The sequence below is a fragment of the Ctenopharyngodon idella genome, chromosome 7 (genome assembly GCF_019924925.1).
Source record: "Ctenopharyngodon idella isolate HZGC_01 chromosome 7, HZGC01, whole genome shotgun sequence".
NCBI lineage: Eukaryota > Metazoa > Chordata > Actinopteri > Cypriniformes > Xenocyprididae > Ctenopharyngodon > Ctenopharyngodon idella.
In genome coordinates, this window is record NC_067226.1 from 18,656,650 (window position 1) to 18,679,905 (window position 23,256).

Genomic DNA, 23,256 nt, shown 5'->3' on the forward strand with positions numbered 1-23,256 from the left:
TCCAAGCCCTCAGACATCAGCTCCAAGTGGCAACCTACTCCAAGGGAGCAAAGAATTAAGCATCCTGTCCTAAGGACAGGAGAGACCTCAGGAGAGAACCTTGTTCTCTCAACTGCCTGCTCTACTTAAGGAAACAAGTTCTTCAGGAGATCTGGCGAGAGAGCACAGAGAGTGAAGCACCCACTTCAGCTCTACACTCTCATGCTCTCTATCACCGATCATCAAAAAGGGCATGACAGCACTACCTCTTTGCAACTGAAGGACAGAAATGCAACACCAGGGCATCAAGGAGAAAAACCTTCTCCTTGAGCCTCGAAAGGTTGTGATATTTATGACCGGGCAGGAATTGATCATCCAGTCTACCCGGGGCAGATTCCTTCCTACCAATCTAACTTAAGCTTGTCCGTGGCGCTGCTCATAATGTCAACCAGCTCCTCATTTGTGAGGGTGAGAGAAGGAGACGGACTCACTTCAGCATATCCATCTTGACTCCCGTCAGAACTAGATTGGGGCAACAACATGCTGTCTGCCAGATTGGAAGAAGCCTAAGCTTCTGGGTCTGGCATGAGATCAGCAGAGCTGCGTGAGCTTCGCGAGAGCAGGTGTCTGAAGCATGTGTGAGACAGGCTAGCTCTGCTTCAGACACCTGCTCACGCAAAGCGTTCCCATAGCGTCAAAATCATAACGCAGCGTTGAGTTCCACTTCAAAAGAGAACGGCACTACAGTCTGTAGTGATCATACTGTAACACCATGTCCTAACCAGACAAGATGCGATACGTCTGCTATGAGAAGTCTGCCCTTGTTAGTTGTTTGACATCTCAAACAAGCCTACTGTCTTGCTACAGCAGTCTGTTGAGAGTGTGTTCATGTGGGCATTGCCTGAATACACTCTTTCTTTATCTATCTCATCACTCAGTCCTATTCAATTATTGAACAGAACGCTTTCAGATGGAGCCAGGCAATTAGTCAGCCAATTAAAACTCCATTCTGTACCCCCTCAAGCCTCTCTCAATTTATCCTATCTAGCCCTGATCTACTGGCCAGTCCTTTCTTTTGGAGTCTTCAATCTTTTATTGATTGAACTCTCAGTAGACATGACAAACATATTGCCATCCCTTAAAGGACAACAAACAAACACACATAAATGCTTGTAATGCTTATTGCTAATGTTCAGTTGTTGATTTTGTTGATTTTGAGAATATTCTTAAATGCAAAATGAATAAATGTTAAATTTATATTAAGTGCAATTAATTGAATTTTATAAGGTTTAGAGGGTTGTCATTTCTATATACTTCCACTTAGCAACATTTCATTTAATAAAAAACCTCCTTGCAGCTGACATTAGAAATCTCTCTCTTTCTGCACACAGTGTCATGCCATTTTATTCTGTTTGAGGTTTGATGGAAAAGACTACCTGGGAAAGAGAGCCTCCAGCTGCATGAGTTTAGGAAGGAGCTTCTTTGAATTTACTTTGACGTTGGGTGAATTTCTCTAAAATATTTCTTGACAAGCACACTGTTTCTTAACAAGCACATGGCACAGCCTCTCTGTCCTTTTTGCTTAATTTGATACTGTCATCATTGTTTTATATTAGATTAACTTGTTTTATGGTGGTAGTTTTGTTATTTCAAAAAAAGAAAAAAAAGAAAAGAAAAAGTGGTCCATTATAAGAATATATGTTATTCTCAGTGTTTTGTCCTACATGATGCCTGTTATGAGAAAGGGACTGACAGAAGTCGATTTAAAAGTTGTAGTACCAGAAAGGCAGCCTAATCTGTCCAGCCATGCTTCTTTCATATATCACTATTTTGTTCTGTTTGTGCTTTCATCAGCCTCTCAGTTTTCATCATTTGTGTTCTATAAACGATTTAAATGATTTAGCTTTTCCTCTGTGATGTAGCTACAAAAAAACAAAAAAAAACAAAAAAACAGAAAAATATAAACTTGTAGTCCTATGGAGATTCTAAACATTAAGTGCACACATGAAGCTTTCATCAGTGTACACGGACATGTCAAATTTATAAATGTGAATGAAAGCTATACCAGACAAAGGTAATCACACACTCTCTCTTTTTCTCTCTCATAATACTTTTAAAACTTCACTGATGCAACCCAAGCTGTCGTTGCTAGTTCTAGACTGATGTTTTTGAATTAGTAACAGAGGCTTGGGCTTGACTCTTGAAATGTCAACTTGTGATTTAAATCCGTGGCGGAAGAAAGTAGTCTCTCTCAATAAAAACCTTGCATCACAAAAAAATATATTGTGATTGTCAAAACATTTGGTAACATCGTCTCTTGGACATGGCTACAACACAATATTGTGACGTACTTTTCCGGAAGAAAACATAGAGAATACATAGAGAATACATACTGACATAGAGAATAACTCCCCATTTGGAGTGGACTTTGTGCTTTGTAACTTTGCAGAACTTTTTTATGCACAAACAGCAACATTACACAATAAAGAAATGACCCCTTTAAAACATGATGATTTAAAATGTACTTTTAAAGTAAAACTTTTAATTTGACATTATTACAAAGTCCCCTTTTTACTTAAATGTGTTAAGAAAGTATACTCTTTACATTTAATTGGCATTTTACTTCATTAATATATATCTGCACTTTTTTAAGAGTTGAAGCACATTCCATACAATTAAGCTAACTTCCTTTTCACCAGGGATATCTTGCTTCAAAATCAAATGAAATTATACTGACTAGCATAAGAGGTTACTTCATGGTTACATCTAGTTTTTCTAGTAGTTGAACAAGAAAGTAGTGCTTCTTTGAGGAGGTAAATCACCTTAGTGATTCAGTGTACACATCCTCCTGCCCTATATAGGTGCTTTGTGAATTTGTTTTATCTTTGCATCTGCCAATTTTTTTTTCCTTTCCTCATCTGTTTTTTCTCTCCATACCTCTCTGAGAGTGTCCCCTGTCCTCTCTTTCTTTCACTTTAATTCTCCTCCTTTTCCCTTCTCTCTCTTTCTCTCTGCAGTCTTATGTCCTCGCGCCGATACTACTTTGAGGTTTTGCACAAGCAAGATGACAGAGGTTCAGACCATGTGGAGGTGGGGGTGAGTACAGAGCTGGAGTTTGGAAAATTCTGGTAATTTACTGTAGATGTTGAAGTGTCCCCAATAAAACTTACTATGTGATAGTGTGTAGAAATTGTATGTAAACCTATTTTATTGATGTTGTTTTAGCCAGGACATTGTGCTACCTTTTTGTATCCTTTCTTTCAATTAGACTGTCCACCAAAGCTTTTATGTTTAATTCAATAATTAAATTATGCCCCCCTTATGCTTCTAATCCTATTCTCTTTACCTCTCTTAGTTATAGAGTGCAACAGTGCCTGCCCTCTTTTTCAGTGGTGCTGGTTCCACAAGTTTTTTTTTTTTTTTTTCATTAGTTTTTCCCATAGGGATGCGTTATAGGCAATTAACCAAGCTACGAGGTGAATCACAACACTACAAACTTTGATTTGAAGCAAAAAAAGCTTTAGAAAAAAGGTACAAGACTGTGTACTTAACGGCTTTAGTGATGGAAAGAACTACAATCTCATGAAGCATCGCGAATAGCAAAATCAAATTATAAAAAATGGAGAAATATAAAACTACTCATTTTTCTGTACAGCATCATGGCTAATGTAGTTTTTCACAAGAAATTCCACTGTTAAACACAAGTATTTTAAAAATATGCCGAAATAATATGGGCTGGCGACTGATAATGAAATAGAAAACAAATAGATTAAAAATAGATTTAATCATTTTGTGTTCTTCCTGCTTGAGATGGGCAAACTTGAGTATAATTAGAACCCCCTAAATGGAAACTTACAGTACTTTGTATAAAATTAATACATTTTTAATACATAATTTAATACATTTCTATCCAAGCCCCTTTGATAACTGGTGTTGTTGCAACTTCTGTCCATCTCTCTCCCCCTCCCATATAAATGTTATTATTTATGTTAGTTAACATTGTTATTTAACATTAATTAATTTGTTTATTTTTCCCATTTAATATTCCACACTATAGGGTGTAACAATTCAAATTACTCACGGTTTGGTTTTATTCCAGTTTTAGGGTCACGGTTTCGGTATGGTTCGGTATGTGCTGTGTTCAGGGAAAAAAAGGACTACTGTGAAATAAAAATAAAGAAAATAAGAACAAATAATCAAACTACAAGCAATATCACAAATACAATAGCGCAAAGATACAAATAAAATAAACAGTGTTTAGGTTTGTAACGCAGTTCGTAAATACGGGAAGAAGGAGGCGGGAACCGGCGAACGTTCCAACATAACTTTAATATTAAATAAACAAATAACAAAACGAAAGTAATGCCGGCAGACCCTCACGGACATCTGCCGGCCACACAAACATAATAAAACATAACTTAAAGTCCAAGCCTGGTCCTCTCTCGTCCTTCGCTGTCATCGCTCCCCTTTTATGCTTCCGGAGCTCCTCCGTGAGAGACTCGAGACCGGTGCAACGCGCAGCTGACGCGAGTGTTAATGAGCGTCAGCTCGCGCCGTTCCCTCACGGCTCTCGCCGTTCCCTCACGGCTCTCGCCCGCCCTGCTCGTCACAAGGTTATTTAGGTATCAGGTACAAAAATTGAATAAAGTAATCAAATGTAAAACAACATTACTGTGCATTGCTGTTGCCAAAATGCGTATTCATCATCAGAAACATACATTAGCCGAACTTATTTTCAACAAACCACATTATAGATGTGTATGAGTCGTCAGATTTATGATGAACCGCAGTGCAACTGTGTGCCGAACTGTGGTTGGAGAACCATACGGTTCGATTTCCTAAATTAAATTCAGCTGCTCGGTGCTTCGGTGCATGGCTCCCTCCTCTTCTAGATACAAACAGCATTCCTGAACCTACTGTATAATCCAGGTACATAGATTTTTCAGTCAAATCAGACCTTTCTTATCTAAACACATTGCACCACTCCATTTTAAGGCTTTAGACATCTCTAGACTACTGCAGTGCTCTTTTAGGCGGCCATCCTCTATGCGCAATTAAATAACTGCAAATAATTCATAAGGCATGTGGCATGTTTGGTCTACAGCGAACCTGTCAGGCCATATATCAGTCTTAGCAACTCCATCGGAACAGCTGAGTCCTTTTTTTTACCATCAAAAAAGGCCTGTCTCTACTGACACAACTCTTAATGTGCTTACTTAACTGCCATTCTCTTTCTGTTGTTTCACAGGGTCACCTATATTTCTGTACTAGCTTATATTTTTCTGGTCAATTCTAGTCTTCTTTGGGTGCAATGCATTTTTTGTAGTATTCCTCATTTGTAAATCAAAGCATCTGCTAAATTAATAAATCTAACATTGCATAATCTAAAAGCAATTATGGCTAAAGAACAAAAGTGAATTCATAAATGTTTCAGGTTAATAAATCTTTCTCAACTCTGCATCTTACAATGCTTCTTAGCAGCCTTATTTGTAAACTTAAATTATGTCCTCTAGATCACTTTGTTGCTTTATGATGGAATCTTTTGATAAATTATTAATCAGAATATAAAACTTAATCTAAAGTCAGTTAAACAAAAGGACAAACTTTACAACTTAGTGATAATACAGGACAGTTAATTAAATTGAATTCGTTTGACCCTTTTATTCCACACATTTGACTGGAAAATCAGCACAGAGTACTGATAGTGGAGCTGTTAATTGGAAAGAAAGGATTTGGTGTCATTGTCTATAGATTTTTCACTTCTGCTCAAAGTCTGTCAGCTGAATTGTTACATGCTTTTCCTTCTAGTCCTTCTAGACATTTTTTTTTTTATTTTATCTTTAACTGACTATTAAAGCTATCATCTACACACAACGCTAATGTAACCATAAAAAGCTCACTCCTGCACAACTTTGTATCACTTATAAAGAACAGGGTTTTTTTTTTTCCAAATCCGCACTGCACAACTTGCAGTGCCTGGAGGCTAAGAAGGCCCAAGATGACGCATCTGTGTTTCACTCCTTATTTAATGCTCACTGCAGAGTGCTGGAGAATAGGAGGTTCAAAGATATGAGAGGAGCCCAATGAATAAATTCATTGAACTTGGAGGTATTCTCAGCTAGAGAGTCAACAGGGACCAGACACCAAAAAGCAAAAACAGCTAATTATCTGTGGCAAACACAAAAATTCATTTATTAAACAAAGTGCAGTGGGCTAGCCTGTCGAGTTCACTAGAGATGCTTTAGATGTTCAGTGTTTTTTAGGCTCACTGCATCTTTAGGATTCCCCTTTCCCCCCAGTTTCAGCTATTAAATAAGAAAAGGTAGGCTAACCTCTGTGATCTGCATATGTGCTTAAACTTTTCATGGTTGCTCTAAGCGTTAGTACCCTGCACCAAAGTTATTCTGAGGCTGATTAGCATTTTAACAGAATCCCCAGGCTTTGTAGGGACAAAGAGATCTAATAAAGCCTGTCTGATGTAGTCTGACCAGAAACTATCCTATATGACATTTTCAGTAGGAGCTTTTATGGTTGGTGCTGCCAGTCAACAGTGAATGGGGTCAATTATATTCATCGTCAAGACAAAGGAGAAATAAATCTGTAGCTGATGCAATATATGCAACATCATGCAAGCTGCATGTTGTTTTCTAGGGATTGCAATGCTTTGAGACTGTCTTTAACTGCCTACAGCTAATTGTGTACAGTATTTATTAATCTTTGTTAAAGAGTAATTTCACCCAAAAGTGAAATTTGCCCTTATGTCGTCCTAAACCTGTAAGACTGTCGTTCATCTTTGGAACACAAATTAAGATATTTTGATGAAATCCGAGGGTTTCTGAACCACACATACAGTAGGCAGCAACATCATTGCACCTTTTAAGGTCCAATAAGGTAGTAAAGACATTGTTAAATAGTCAACGTGACTACAGTGGTTCAACCTTAATGTTATGAAGCAATGAGAATACTTTTTGTGCACAAAAACAAAACAAAAATAACGACTTTATTTAACAATTTGAATTGTTTTCACACGCAGTTGATGTAGTGAACACAGTGCAGCGCTTCCGTGTTTACATCCGAACGCCGGCTCATTATTGGCCGATTGCTGTACACGTGAGCAGCACGACGCATGCGTGTGATGCTGACGCAGGAGCCGGCCAGTAATGAGTCGGCGTTCTGACGTAGAACACGGAAGCCTGCCCTGCGTTCACTACGTCAACTGTGTATGACAATAGTTCAAATTGTTAAATAAAGTTGTTATTTTTTTCTTGTTTTTGCGCACAAAATGTATTCTTGTCGCTTCATAACATTAAGGTTGAACCACTGTAGTCACGTTGACTATTTTAACTATGTCTTTACTACCTTTCTGGACCTCAAAAGGTGCAATGACTATGGGTGGTTCAGATACCCTCGGATTGCATAAAAAACATCTTGATTTGTGTTTTTCCGAAGATGAATGAAGGTCTTATGGGTTTGGGATGACATGAGGGTGAGTAATGACAGAAATTTAATTTTTGGGTGAACTAACTTTTGTTAATAATAATACAAATTCATTTTAGTTAATGTCAGCTCAGGTTAAATAATATTAACAGCTTTTAATTTTAGTAATGTATTAGTGCATGTTGAAATTAACATGAACTAAGAAAAATAAATGTTTTAGAAGTGTTAGTACATATTAAATAAAGTAGTTAACTAATGTTAACAAATGGAACTTTATTTTAAAGTGTTACCAGTGAAAGATTTTTTTTTAGTTATATAGACAATGATAAAGGACAGTATGTGTTGGCTGCCTAGCTAGTCCTTGATCGGTGTGTAATACTGCTTAGGTGTGTATTTATCAGTGTGTGAACGTGCATGATTATTTTCATGGATATATTTGTGTGTGTATGTGCGTGTTTGTGTATTATGTCACTGGGGGCAAACAGGCATCTGTGGCTCCTCAGATCTGACATTGTGCTGTAACTGCACTCCATTGATTCCCCAAAGGCAAATCTGACCTTGAGAAACACAAGCTGTGCAGAACAACAGGGTGAATACTAAACACTGAAAAAAACTGATTCAGGTGTGTGAATGTTTATGTTGTGTTGTCCAAAACTAATCCTCATCAGTGTGTTAAAAGTAACGGTACATCTATATGTTTGATTCTGGCACTTAACGGGATTGAGTCTTTCTCAAGATTCTTTGACTGTCAGATAAATCAGCGAGTTCATAATTGAGTCAAATAATCTTTCTAAATGCTCATCTTTTGAGTGTGTGCTCATGACTAATTAGTATGCAAAGACAGTGAGTTTGATAGACACCGCTGCTCTGTTATACATTTTCTGGGCCTGGAACTGTCAAACTATAAGCAATGTCAACATCAAACTGCTCCAAATTCAAATTAATTTATCACATATTTTCTTTTCTCTTTGTTCTATTTTTCTCCCTGTATCTCTTCCCCCTACTTTGTTCAACTGTACAGTCTGAAATGCTGAAAGCTGCTGTGTGGCATTGGTGTGTTAAAAAAGAGTGGAAGTGTGTGATTCTGAAGTTCAGTGTGATAAGAGTTTTTTGTTATGCGATTGCTAAATGACCTCTTGCGTAAGAGTGGCCGAGAAGTGATGTTGTAATTGTAGAGCCTCTTTAGAAGAATTGCTATGTGTCTGTATCCCATCTATTTCGAGAGCCAGTGTCGTCCCAGAGCATTGTGAGGATGAAAGCAGAAAGACAGTGAGGGTGGAGGGGTATTCTCTAAAAATGAATTGCGCCTGCTTTGCATTCGTTGTCTGCATTGTTTAAGCTTTCGATTCACTAAATGAATTATGCAAATAGGTAATGCCACAAATACGGCAAAAAGTCTGTGCTGAACACAGTTTGGCCACATTTACACTGCTGGTCTTGATGCCCAATTCCAATTTGTTCACTATATCTTTTTTTTTTTTTTTTGGACGACCAGCTTACATCTTTTAAAAGTGAACCATATCCGAAATCTGCATTTACACTATACACTTGGCATACAAAACAAGCCAAGATAGACGTACTGACCCGAAATAGCTTAGGCCGAAAAAGAAAGTAAAAACTGCGAGATTTGCAATGGATGCAGACAAAATGATAATACAAGCTTTGCTTTACCTACCATCTTTAGGCCAGCAAAACATTGGTCTCTTAAGACGGAGAAAAAAAAGGAGAGCCCTTGTTGCAGCCTGAGCATTAAAAAGAGTCATGTGATCACGGTTGGTGTCCACCTGAGTTGACATCATTCACCACCGCCCCTTTTGTGGCAAGCAGGACAAGGCTGAGAGCCGTGAGAAAGGGGTGAGGCCGGTGGCATGAATGATGATGAGCGCCACATGCTCACCGCACCAGTCTTGAGTTTCTCACGGAGGAACTCTGGTAGCATAAATGGAGGATCGATGACAGTGAAGAACGAGAGAGGACCAGGCCTGGACTAATTTATTTTATGTTTTGTTTATGTGTGTGCGGCGGCAGTCATCTATGAGGGGCTGCCGCTTTTAATTTTGTTTTATGTTTATTTATTTTATATTTAATAAAGTTTGTGAAACGCTCGCTGGTTCCCGATTTCTTGTTCCCTGAACAACATACCTCGCTACATCTTTTTCAATGATGTACGACTCACATTGACAGATTTATTTCCACACATGAATGAGGACTGAAACTGACTTGAGAATATTGGAATCCATGTGCTTTTTTCCTGCTTACTCGTTCTTGGGTCATAGCCGATCTGTGCCACATGGGAAAAAAAAAAAAACTAAATTGGGTCACTTGAACCATGTAATGTAAATGCTGCCTTTGTATGGCACTATTTCAGACCTTGTTGTTTTAGGGCAGTAAACTACCACAATCTGGCATACTTTATTGGAACTGCATCAACATCACAATATCACCAGCCAGTATCCTGCTATCCAGGCACCATGAATCAGCATATGCCCAGTTAATCATTATTTGGTGAAGAACTGCTGCCAAAAAAAAGTAATGAGTTCTCACAAGAATTTCAAAGTATTCAAACATTTATATATTTTATTAATTGAATTTATTTTTTTTATTAAACTTGATTGCAGGTGGTTAGTGAATAATTAATTGCAGTTAATTATTTGCATTTTTAAAATGTTTTTATTTGATCAATATCATTTGGTTAAACTGGATTGCAGGTGGTTAGTGAATAATTTTATAAATGTTTTTTTTTAAATATATATTTATTATTAGCATATGGAAATCTGGATTGCAGGCGGTTATTGAATAATTAAAAATGATTAGTTTTATTTATTTTATTATTAGCATCTGGTTATCTGGGTTGCAGGTGGTCAGTTAATCATTAATTTTATTTGAAAAAATATTCATTTTATTATTAGCATCCCGTAAACTGAATTGCAGGTGGTTAGGTGGAATAAAGCACCCTGGAATAAGGCATTTGTTTTGCGCTGAAATCTGAAAAGTGATTTTTCTCTCCTTTACACCTCTTTGTCTGTCTCTTCTCTTGCAGTGGAGACCTTTCCTTCCTGGGCTGAAGTATGATGTCATTGACTCAGCCTATATCTCGTTGTACACAGGTAAATCCTCCTTCCTTTTAGAATTTTTTTTATGCTAAAAATGCATGCACACGTTTCAGGGAAGATAAAACATAAAATGGAATGAATTCTCAAGAGTAACATTTGCAAACTCTGCCTGTTGCAATCATATCTGAATATTGCAGTTAACATTCACAGCCTCTGAACATCACAGCTTCTGCTGTTTGTGTGAAAAGTGACATTGTACTTACGTTTAAATGTAGGCAGTGGCAACTAGGTAATCACTAGAAAACACTTGCCCCTGAGCCTTCTGTGTTTGCTGTGACAGTCAGCATGTACGTTGTACTCCTTTGCATATCGTCTTATCAAGCATTACACATGTTCACACGTTCCCCTTCAAATTACTGCCATTCATCAAGGGGACTGACTTTAATTTACACATGCTTTTAAGAGGAAGTAGAGACACAAAGTGAGAGAGGGAAGGGAAAAGAGACAAAGACAACCCCCATGGTCCTCCTTTGCTTCGTTTACATAATTATTTGAGACTAAAGCAATTTTTCGATTAAATTCTTACTGTACTTAACAAGCTGAGGGAGAGGGGGATGTGCATTAGCTTTCACACAGCCATCCCACACAGCTCACCAGAGAGTACGGAGCCTACTCCAGAGTGTTCTAATCATTAATCACGCAGACCACTCCCTCAAGGAAGACCGCACCGTATGTAAGGCAAACACACTCTCTCACACTCTCTCTCTCTCTCTCTCTCTCTCTCTCTCTCTCTCTCTCTCTCTCTCTCTAGTCATGTCATCTGGGAGATGCAGATGGAGCAAGGTCTCCTGGGTGGTTTAGCTTTGACTGTCTTTCTGCTCTGTTAACAACAGATACAGTATATGGCAAGCTGTCAGCACCGGCCTCCCTTCCATTTGCTTTGTTTTTTGTAATTATAATTGTACACTTCATTTATTTCAGTTTTTAATTTTGTTCTTAGTACATTTACATCATGGTTATATTGATAATCAATGCTTTCGTAACCAGTATGTTAAAGGGTTAGTTCACCCAAAAATGAAATTTCTGTCATTAATTACTCACCCTCATGTCGTTCCAAACCTGCAAGACCTTCGTTCATCTTCGGATTTTTTTTTTTTTTTTTGATTAAATACGAGAGGTTCGTACAAGGTGCTTAAAGTGCTTAATGTATTTAAATTTGACTTTAAGTCCTGGGAAACCCTTGAAAAGGTACTTGAAAAGTGCTTGAATTATTGAAAGAAAATATATATGAAATTAGTATTTAATTTTTTTTTTTTTTTTTTTTTTTTTTTTTATAAAACACAAATACAATCTTTTCATGCAAAATTGATACTGCATCCTGTCTGATTTAGCCATTTCTCATGGCTATGAGCATGATATTGCTGATATATTTCCAAGATTATGATACAGCTTTCATTCTTCAGGTCAATATGTCCATAGAAAAAAAATCTGTTTGAATAAGGAAAGTTATTTCTTTGTCATAGTATCCTTTCAATAGTTAAGGGGATTTCCCATGACTGCACTGCACTGGTCAATGGATTAATCTCTTTAAAGTAAAATGTTAGATTAGGTAGCTTCACCCCAGAGCCGCTTTGCTTGTCGGTTGCGTATTATAAGGTGTTGTTCAAAGTTAAAATAATTCCGTGTTTACAACCTTGCTTCGTTCCAGAATGAATCAGCGTTTTTAATGAATCTAGTAACTCACTTTTAAAGTTAGTCCCTTTCTGCTACCTTCTGGTGTAACTATGTAACCTGCACTGAAGTCGTTGATAAATCCCCATCATTAACATACAGACCATTTCTGAATACCAAGTATGCCAACATTATAATATAAAATATTATTTATTGAACAATAATAGCCAACTTTGTATTTAATATATATTATTAAATAAGTGGGAAGTTGTATTTTGGATACCTTATATCTGTAATTTGAGTAAAAAAAAAAACCCTTATTTTAGTGCAAGCAAGTCATTAGTTTGCAATATATAATAGTTATATAATATAATTAGTTACAAATGAAATCCTTTTTCTTCTGTTATTACATCTTTTAATAAGAATTGTATAAGACGTTTATGCACTCTTTCTATTTGCTCTTTTATGCACTGGAAATTCTAGGGCTTTATTAATGTTCCCATACTTAAAGATGCCACAGTCACTACATTGCTGCACTTGATTTGTACCATTTTGTTTTATTAGTATATTTATTAGTATAATTTTAAATTTTAAATGATCTGTTTACCTTTTTTAGAATTTTTCCAGATCCAATACAGATACCTTTTTTATATCTAATAGTATATATTAATATCTAATGTATCTATCTAAGTTTCTTTGCAAACTCTCCATTACACTGTGCCTTATTTACAAAGCAATCTGCAGTCAAATTCTCTGAACAAACATATAATCCTCTGACGCAATCCATTACGCCATTAAAAATAAACGATCCACTTGTTCATGACGCTGGTATTCTTTTGAAATCTCTACAGAAATGAGTGAAATGAGCTGTTTAAACAGCACACATCAAAGTGAACATTCCTTTTCCCAGTTTTTGTTATTTTATCTTTATTATTAAAAAATAAGATCAAAGATGTGCAAATTACAAAGAATAGGACAAATGCATTTAAATTCATGCATTTAGCAGATGCTTTTATCCAAAGCGACTTACAAGAGCCAACAATATCCGTAATATGCAGTGCCAGGTTTATTAGAATAGGACACAATCTAGAAAAGAGGAGAAATGCGGAGACGAAATAGAAGAAGAAAGCTTGTTTGAGCTTGTTTTCTGTTTTATGTCCAATTAAATTTGCTTGTAATGTGTCTGTTTGATAATCAATAAAGCCATAAGGCCCGTGACTAAAGCGTTAACAGCATCAACAGACACATCAGTCAAAGCCTGCAGTCTTTCAGCCTATAATGGCACAACTCTGCTCCATCTCTTTGTTCTTCGTCTTCATCTTGTGTTACTGTAACCCTTTATTCTCTCTCTTTTCATCCCCCTGTCAGTGCTGTGTCCTTTCCTTCAGCATTTCTACCATCAGTGACAGACAGACTATAACTGACTGACTTATACTTGCACAGTAACACATTTGCAGTAGATTGATAGGACTAATTAAAGTGTGTTTTCATCAGTGGCTAGCTGAGCAGACACTGTTGTGAGCTCTCATAACGTCAGTAGATAAGCCTTAATGAATGGAGTCTCCCCCCCACACACACACACCTGCATGCTTCAGTGCCCATAGTCTGATCTCCAAGGGATTGTCTTAAAGCGTGGGCAGTGTGTGTGAGCCTGGTTGCATCTCTTTAAGCCTTAGGGAAGTATCCACACAAAACAACTGATTCAACCAGAAATTAGGTTTCCCAGAGTGAGGTTAGATTTTGAGTTTGGAGCCCAGCAGTGTGGATAGGGTTGAAGAGCAACATGTTCATTGAGGGTCTGTGCTGGCTCCAGATTTACTGTGAAGATTGGATGCCATATAAAAGATTTACTAAAATATGCAGTCCATAATTCACCTCTTCTCTGATGCAGCTTTGGCTCTGTGTCAATGAAATGAAAGAAGTCTCTTATGCTCATCAAGGCAGTAAAAACAGTAATAATGTGAAGTATTATTACAATTTAAAATAACAATAATAATTAAAGCTGCAAGCAGCGATGAAATGCCCCTCGCACCCGGGGCCACCACCACTCGGTGGCCTTAGGAAAACAGTGAATAGTGGGTGACATGCATGTAAGCGAGTAAATACAGTTGAAATATGGCAAAGTCATTTCGACGTGCCACACTTCCTGCTGCCAGCAGGTGGCACTTTGACTATTACTGAATATTGCCATCTAGATGTCTTCAGGCTAAGACTATTATCAGTCATGTGAAGTTTGGAGCAGATCGGACATTGTTTGCCTGAGTTACAACAACTTCCTGTTTCATGGCATTAATTGCATACTTTAGCCAAGTGTTGCATGATTTAATGTGTTTCTAGTATGTTTGTTATACAAACGTTATACAAACCAAAAACTAACGTTTTGGGAACGTTAAAATAACGTTAGGATAATGTTCTGGGAATGTTAGATTAACTTTCTGGGAACATTAGATTAATTTTAAAATAACGTTATGCAAACCAAAAACTAACGTTCTGGGAACGTTAGATTAACATTAGAATAACGTTCTGGGAACGTTAGATTAACTTTAGTATAACATTATACAAACCAAAAACTAACATTTTGGGAACGTTAGATTAACGTTAGAATAATGTTCTGGGAACCAAAAACTAACGTTCTGGGAACGTTAGATTAATGTTAATATAACGTTATACAAACTAAAAACTAACATTCTGGGAACGTTAGATTAATGTTAGAATAATGTTATGAGAACGTTAGATTAACTTTAGAATAACGTTATACAAACCAAAAACTAACGTTCTGGGAACCTTAGATTAACGTTAGAATAATGTTCTGGGAACGTTAGATTAACTTTAGAATAACATTATGAGAATGTTAGATTAACTTTAGAATAAAGTTATACAAACCAAAAATGCTTTGGGAACATTAGATTAACATTAGAATAACGTTCTGAGAATGTTAGATTAATGTTAGAAAAACGTTATGAGAACGTTAGATTAACTTTAGAATAACGTTATACAAACCAAAAACTAACGTTCTGGGAACGTTAGATTAATGTTAGAATAATGTTATAAAAACCAAAAACTAACGTTCTGGGAACGTTAGAATAACGTTCTGGGAACGTTAGATTAACTTTAGAATAACGTTATACAAACCAAAAACACTTTGGGAACATTAGATTAACGTTAGAATAACGTTCTGTGAGCCAAAAACTCACAAAAACGTTCTGGGAACATTAAAGCTGCAGTCCGTAACTTTTTTTTTGGTTAAAAATTATCCAAAATCAATTTTAGAGCAAGTACATAAACCAGCTGGTGTTCAAAACTATCTCCTTACTTTATCCCAATTCACAGCAGTAAGCTTGTAATAATGTTTTCAAATAAAATCGGTACTGGTGGGTTTCCACGGGAAATTCGAGCATGCAGCCATTTGTCTTTGCGGCATTACGTCACATCTGTAAACAGAAAGGAGTCCCAGCTAGTAGACTATGCATATAGGATGCTGCTGGTAGCGGATCATTTATAGCCTTTTTCTCACAGCAGCTGCAATAATTAAACTTATCATTTTGATGGCGGATTGTAATCCAGAAAGGTCCAAATGATGATCATCAGTGACAACTGGAGATTCACCCGTAGTCAAAAGCAAAAGACTTCGGACTGCGGAGTGGCTACAGAAATTGAAATCTACAGGTAACACTAATACACACTAAATACACATAATCAGGCAATGCTTATGTTGTTAACATTAACAATTTGAGAACAAAGTATAACAACAATAATAATTTGCACGGTTTGATGTGATATGAGCTAAGCGATCGTTATAATTAATCGCCATTGGCAGCACGAATTATTGTAGGCTAATGCATTTTTCCTCAGTTGGTCAGAACAAAAGTGGCAGACATGTTACTTACTTGTTCAGACATTTTCTGGTGAAAATTCTTATTTTGATCATACTTCCAAGACGTTGAATCTGTGATTCTGAAGTACAGTATCCACCGATGTGTTGACTGACGGCAAACATTAGATTCGTCCGCACTGAGGAGCCGTGCCAAAGCACAACCCACGTAAAGATGATAATTCCGCATATAACTGCAATTGCAGGTTTCAAACAGAGATGGCAACAAAGAGGCAAAACTTACGAACAGCAGCTTTAAGAAAACTTTCCTGGCTAACGAAAAAAACAAACCATAAATTTAAGCTGCAAGCAGCGATGAAAGGGCCCTCGCACCCGGGCTTACCGCCACCCAGTGGAAAACTGAACAGTATTCATTTAAGCGGATAAATAGAGGAGAAATATGGCAAAGTCATTTTGATGCACCACAGTTCCTGCTGCCAGCAGGTGGCGCTTTGACTATTACTGAATATTGCCAAGTAGATCTCGTCATGCCAGGACTATTATCAAACATGTGAAGTTTGAAGCAGATCGAACATTGTATGCCTGAGTTACAACAACTTCCTGTTTTGTGGCGTTAATCGCATACATTAGCACTTAGCCAAGTGTTGCATGATTTAATGTGTTTCTAGTATGTTTGGTACTTCATGGCATAATTAAATGTGTTTCTGGGAGTGAATTATTGTGCAAAGCATGCCATTTCCTGTTGTCAGCTGGTGGCGCTATGACTAACTGAATATTGGCATAGAGATGTCTTCAGGCCAGGACTCTTATCAAACATGTGAAGTTTGGGGCAGTTCAGACACTGTATGCCTGAGTTACAACAGCTTCCTCCTTCATGGCGAAACATCTGACTTTGTCAGGCCGCCACAGATACGCCCTTCAGTGAAAACTCAAGATCTTTGCAATGTAACATCGCTAAGGCCTTAAGATTAGACTGACTAAATATTATGTTGATCTGATTAAATCTCTATGAGGAGTTAATCACAGAGTAAAACATGTCATTTCCTGTTGTCCGCAGGTGGCGCTATGACTGTAACTGAATATTACATTGTAAATGTCTTCAGGCTAGGACTCTAATAAAACATGTGAAGTTTGGGGCAGATCAGACATTGTATGCAAAAGTTACAACAACTTCCTGTTTCATGGTGAAACATCGAACTTTGTCAGGCCGCCACGGACACGCCCCTTCAGTGAAAAGTCAAGATCTTCACAATTTAACATCACTAAGGCCTTTAGATTAGACTGACCAAATATGACCTTGATCTGATTAAAGCTCTAGGAGGAGTTTGTTAAAGTACAACATCTGGAAATGGCAAAAACTGCAACAATTTTGCAGAGAAAATTCAAAATATCTCACTTCCTGTTGGGTTTTCAGAATTTGCACCCTGGTACTTTTTTGTAGGTATTGGGCTGTTACATCTGTCTACCGAATTTCATTCCTGTACGTGAAACGTAGCGCGAATGCCGCTTAATTGAAATTTTGTAGGTGGCGTTATCGAGCCATTTTGCCACACTTAATTCTGAAACCCATATCAGATGTAAATTTCACTACTTCTGACGCGTGTGCAAAGTTTCATGAGTTTTCAAGCATGTTTAGGCCCTCAAAAATGCGATTAACTTCGGAAAAGAAGAATAATTGACTGAGCAATTACAATAGGGTCCTCCAACCCGATCTCACAGCAGTTCGTATGTATTTTACGAGGTGCTCGTACGAATCCATACGTTTTTTGCTAAATCATACGTACAAGTTGACAAATTTGTATGAATTCATACGAATGACCTACCCCAAACCCCGCCCCTAAACCTACCCGTCACTGGGGTTTAGACAAATCGTACAAATTCATACGAATTAGCCACCTGTAAAATACGTACGAATTGGTCGTGAGATAGTGTTGGGTCCTCGCACCACCGGTGCTCGGGCCCTAATAATTTTTTCAAAATGTAATTTATTTCTGTGATGGCAAAGCTGAATTTTCAGCATCATTACTCCAGTCTTCAGTGTCACATGATCCTTCAGAAATCATGCTAATATGCTGATTTGGGGATCAAGAAACATTTGTTGTTATATTAAAAGTTGTGCTGGTTTATATTTTTGTGAAAACTGGGAACATTTTTTTTTTTTTCAGTTTTTTTTTTCTTTACTGTCACTTTTGATCAATTTAATGTGTCCTTGCTGAATAAAATGATCAGTTTCTGATCAAACAAAAAATATCTGACCCCCGACTTTTGAATGGAAGTTAATGTCCATTTGTCACATTAAAAAATCATGGCAACTACGTTGAAAATCTAGGATTCAGAATCTAAGTTAAACCTCTAATGAATCCCTTAGTTTTAGGATTTTTAAGGAATTAAAAAAGAATTATACAAAATTAATATCGAATATTTTAGATTCTGCATTCTAGGTCACTATAATTTCTAGGTCTTTAATCAAATTATTACATTTGTGACATTGATAATGTGACTCTATGTTCTTGCTTACATTGAAACAAGGTGCTCTTTGAATTATTCTTAAATCATGTATTTGTAGTATTGGTATCACAGTTCTTTGTCATGAAATTCGAAAATTCATGTTAATTTTTAATTTTAATGTTTCACCCAAATAGTTATGCTGATAGTCATGCTTTAAACATAATGAAAAAAAATTGCAATAGCATCTACACCAGGGGTCTGAGTATAAAGTATGCCGCTTCAATTATTTTCCAGCCATGGTCCAGCAATGATGCTACCATTTCTATAATGGGAAACAAACAGCACAGGTTGCTGAATGTTAGTCTGTTAGTGGATTTAAATTCAGATGCTGTCTCTCACTGTCCTTATTCTCTCTTTTTTTCTCTGTGTATCTGACAGATGAATCCAGTCTGAAGATGAACAGTGTTCGTCACATCCCACAGACACTGGCCAGTCACTCTCTCGCTCTACAGGTTAAGCAGCGAACAGAGACACATTCTGCAGACATGCTCAAACCAGACCCACGAGACTCCTTCTACAAGAGTGAGTATTCCCAATGGTGTGTATGCAGATTCACAGATTTTGTTCACTATTCTCAGTTGTGAATCATTCATTCACCTGATCGAACTGAGGCTCTAAATTGCTTAATAAAATAATTGATATACTGTATAACATATCATTATACACTGTTTAAAAGTTTAGACTTTTTAATGTTTTTGAAAATCTTTTATGCTCATCAAGGATGTATTTATTTGATCAGATTTGTTTTCTATTTTTAATATATTTTTTTAAAATATAATTTATTTCTGTGACAGCAAAGCTGAATTTTCAGCAGTCATTACTCCAGTCTTCAGTGTCACATGATCCTTCAGAAATCATTTTTAATATGTTGATTTGGTGCTCAAGAAACATTTCTTGTTAGTATTATCAATGTTTTCTTTTGCTTGGTTTTTTTTTTGTGCTGCTTTAATTTGGTATGAAATGGAAGTTGTAATCGTCTTTTCTTGCTTATGGTGACATCTGAGTGGAATGGCTTCTTGAATGAAAAAATAAAATAAAATGTAAGGGACTGGATTTTGTCTGTTGGAAATTGATTGGATTGGTTGGATTGTTGTCGTTTGCTATTGCTGCAATCTCATGTGAGTGACAGGTTGCTAGATCAGAGAGGTTATCGTCCCGCCCTTGTGCCGGTGAACACATCATCAAAGAAGAGAAGAGTTGTTGCAAGTGGGAGGGGGATTCTTTGATTAATAGACAGTTCAAAAGAACAGCATTTTTTTTAAATAGATTTTTATATCTATCCACTATCCATATATATTTAATTTTATCTTATCTTTACAGGAAATTTAAAGGATTAGTTCACTTCAGAATTAAAATTTCCTGATAATTTACTCACCCCCATGTCATCCAAGATGTTTGTCTTTCTTTCTCAAAAAGAAATTAAGATTTTTGAGTAAAACATTCCAGGATTTTTCTCCATATAGTGGACTTCAACAGGGTACAACGGGTTGAAGGTCCAAACTGCAGTTTCAGTGCAGCTTCAAAGGGCTCTACATGATCCCAGCCAAGGAATAAGGGTCTTGTCTAGCGAAACGATCGGTCATTTTTTTTTTTTGTAAAGGCCGTTTGACTTAGTCTTTGCACATTCGCTTTGTAAACACATGCTCGGTACTTCCGCCTGTCACTCGTGATCTTTCCAACATGATTATGTAACGCATGGCACATCGCAGAGCTAGCGCAAGACGAGCATTTGTGGTTAAAAAGTATATCATTTTTATTTTTTTTTAGAAAATCACCAATTGTTTCGCTAGACAAGACCCTTATTCCTCGGCTGGGATCATGTAGAGCCCTTTGAAGCTGCACTGAAACTGAAATTTGGACCTTCAACCTGTTGGTAACTGCTGAAGTCCACTATATGGAGCTTAATTTCTTTTCGACTGAAGAAAGAAAGACATAAACATCTTGGATCACATGGAGGTGAGTAAATTATCAGGATTTCTTTAAAAAAAATCTTACTGACCCCAAACTTTTGAATGGAAGTAATGTATTTATATAATAATGGATATATTTTAAATGGAACATATAAAATTAGACAATTTTAATTTTCCACCCAATAATTTTTTCTGCATGCAGGTTGTTTTTTTGTTTTTGTTTTTTTAATCTATATAATGCATGCACACTGTGTTTAAATATGTTTAAGTTTTTTTTTTTTTTTTTTTCTTTTTTTGCTGCATTCTAGCAATATTATATGTATATATGGCTGTGGTTGAACAAAACAAACAGCCATCTGTCTATCTGGATAGACAATGTACTGTGGCTTGCAGATGTGCCAATGTTTAATTGCTCATGTGGAAGCTTTGCAGTGCATTGGTAGTTCCACATGGTAGTGTAGATACTCTGTAGAATGTCAGCTTGTTAGGAGCAGCACCACTAAATATGTGACAATCAGGACTGAGGTACATTTAGTGGGTGTAAATGCACAAGCTAATAGTGATGAATGGAAGCCATTGGTTATAAACTAGCTGATTTTTTTGTAATACATTTTTAAATTAGGTGAATGGAAAAATGTTTGTGCTGAGCAGCTATTTGTAACAGCTATATAAACTCATCAAAATGTGGGAATTGTCCCATTTGATGATGTATTTGTTGTCCTAGTTCCCATGATAGATCAGTCCAGGCTGGAGAATGTTCTACCATCTTGTGTCTACTCTCCTACATATGTGGTGAAAGACTTCCCTATCGCACGCTATCAAGGCCTGCAGTTTGTAAGTAAAATAATCTCACCAAACACACTCTCTATGTTGTTTTATTGGCAATACAACTGACAGAATGTTTATGACTGGTTTTTAGCTGCTAGTTTATGAGAAACAGTTTAATAACATTTTTTTATTAATAATTTTGTAAAAATGTTACAGTTTAGTTTTATAAGAAATAGGATATTGAAAAATGATTTTCATGAACATGAACATGTAGTGCAGCAGTTCTCAAACAGGGGCCCGGGACCTACTAGGGGGCCTCAGCACACTTCCAAGGAGGCCACAAGATGGCTTAAAATGATTTTTATAAAACAAAGCAAACTTTAAAATAAACAGCTAAAAATGAGGAATTTTAAAAGCACAATTTCTAGACCTTAAAAAGTCATGGAAATGATTGAATTCTTTAAAAAATTTATACACGATTTTCTAGTTATCCCAAGCTCAGACTTTTTACTTTAAAATAAAACTTATACCTTAATGAATATGACTGGAAAATCATGTAAATTTAAACACTTTTCCACTATAAAGAATGGAATGGAAAAGTTCCATCGATGTTAAAGGTTCTTCGTGGAACCAAAGATGCCAAGAAATAACCTTTTTTTTTTGAAGAGTGTATCACTCCTAGTTTGTATAAATAAGCGGTTTTGTCATTACCGCCACAAATATCTTGGTCTTTGAATATTGACTTGGACAGTGGTCCCCCCAAAAAGGTTGAGAACCACTGACGTAGTGGTACTTGACCTGATTAAGAGATTTCTGAGCTTAGAGCAAACAGTGCCCTCTTTTGGCCACTACTGTTCAACACAGGGGTTGTGCATCTGTTAAATCTCATGCTATCCAATTACATTCACATTCATTCGTTTTTAATTCTTCTGAGTGTCTTATTTGATGCACTTTGGCGTAATATTTTGGAAATGCATTTACCAAATATCTCTTAACTATTTTCTCTTATTCCTGTGTGTGCTCAACCAGGTCTACCTTTCCTATGTATATCCCAATGATTTCACCAGACTTACTCAAATGGAGAAAAAGAACAAATGCTTCTATCGAGAGTCCCCTGTCTACTTAGAAAAGTATGAATCCCAATTGATCATGACAAGAAATTAGCCAATCAGTCAATAACTAAAAACGTAAATAAAAAGGTAAACATGGCCCTGTCATTCTTTTGAATTGTCATATAGATTTGGCTTCTATAAGTACATGAAGATGGATGAGGAGGAGGATGACCAGCCTGTTTTCTTCCCCAAACCTGATGGTCTGTGTTCAGCTGGGATCTTAATAACAGATAAGAATTCAGCAGCTGTTTACTCTCTTTAAAATCTCACCATGACATCTGTAATGAGCCAAGCAACATATGTGTTCCCAAGGTTCAAAATTAACACAGGCCAGACGCCAAATGTGAGTAGAAATGGGCTATGAAGAGTAAATAAAACAGTTGGCCACCAACTTTATTAGGATCATTACATGGTTTATGTTACACTATTAGAAAGATACCATTTGATTGTCACTGATACAAATACATACAATATAGACAATATTATTGCACAATATCAGATTTTCACTACACAATTACAACACTTTAACACTTTACAATACTGGTGCACTAATATGCATTAATTCATACTTAACTAATGCACAGATAATCATGATTTTTACTGTATGACTCATGAAGAACTAAACCATTAATTAATAATTACTGCATCAGCAACTAATAAAGAGTCTATATGATTAATAGATTAAGTAATATATGAATTGCTATTAATTAAATGTTTCATCATGTATTAATTCCTTAATAACACATTTTAATAGTGTAAGTTAATGTGTTAATTACCACAATGCTTGAAGCCATGTATTTCAACTTCAAATTGTCTGCTTTAATTAATCATTAGCTAATGATTTGCAAATGTATCATGTTATGACTTTACTTGTTGAGGCACATGACTATTAACTAATCGTTAAGTAATATGTCATTATGGTTTTGACATATACACTAAGCCATGGATTTTAATTTCCAACCATCTACAACCGTGATTCCACTGTA

At 36.5% G+C, this 23,256-nt stretch overlaps 1 protein-coding gene across 1 annotated transcript in view; it reads left to right on the plus strand.

The window, feature by feature from the left end:
* The window catches only part of b4galnt4b (beta-1,4-N-acetyl-galactosaminyl transferase 4b), a 117,704-nt gene that overhangs the window by 85,525 nt on the left and 8,923 nt on the right, over nt 1-23,256 (plus strand). The window contains 6 exon segments of the mRNA XM_051900987.1: nt 2,997-3,075; nt 10,457-10,523; nt 18,859-19,002; nt 21,115-21,224; nt 22,188-22,288; nt 22,397-22,470. Of these exon segments, the coding sequence (XP_051756947.1) occupies nt 2,997-3,075; nt 10,457-10,523; nt 18,859-19,002; nt 21,115-21,224; nt 22,188-22,288; nt 22,397-22,470 (575 nt within the window).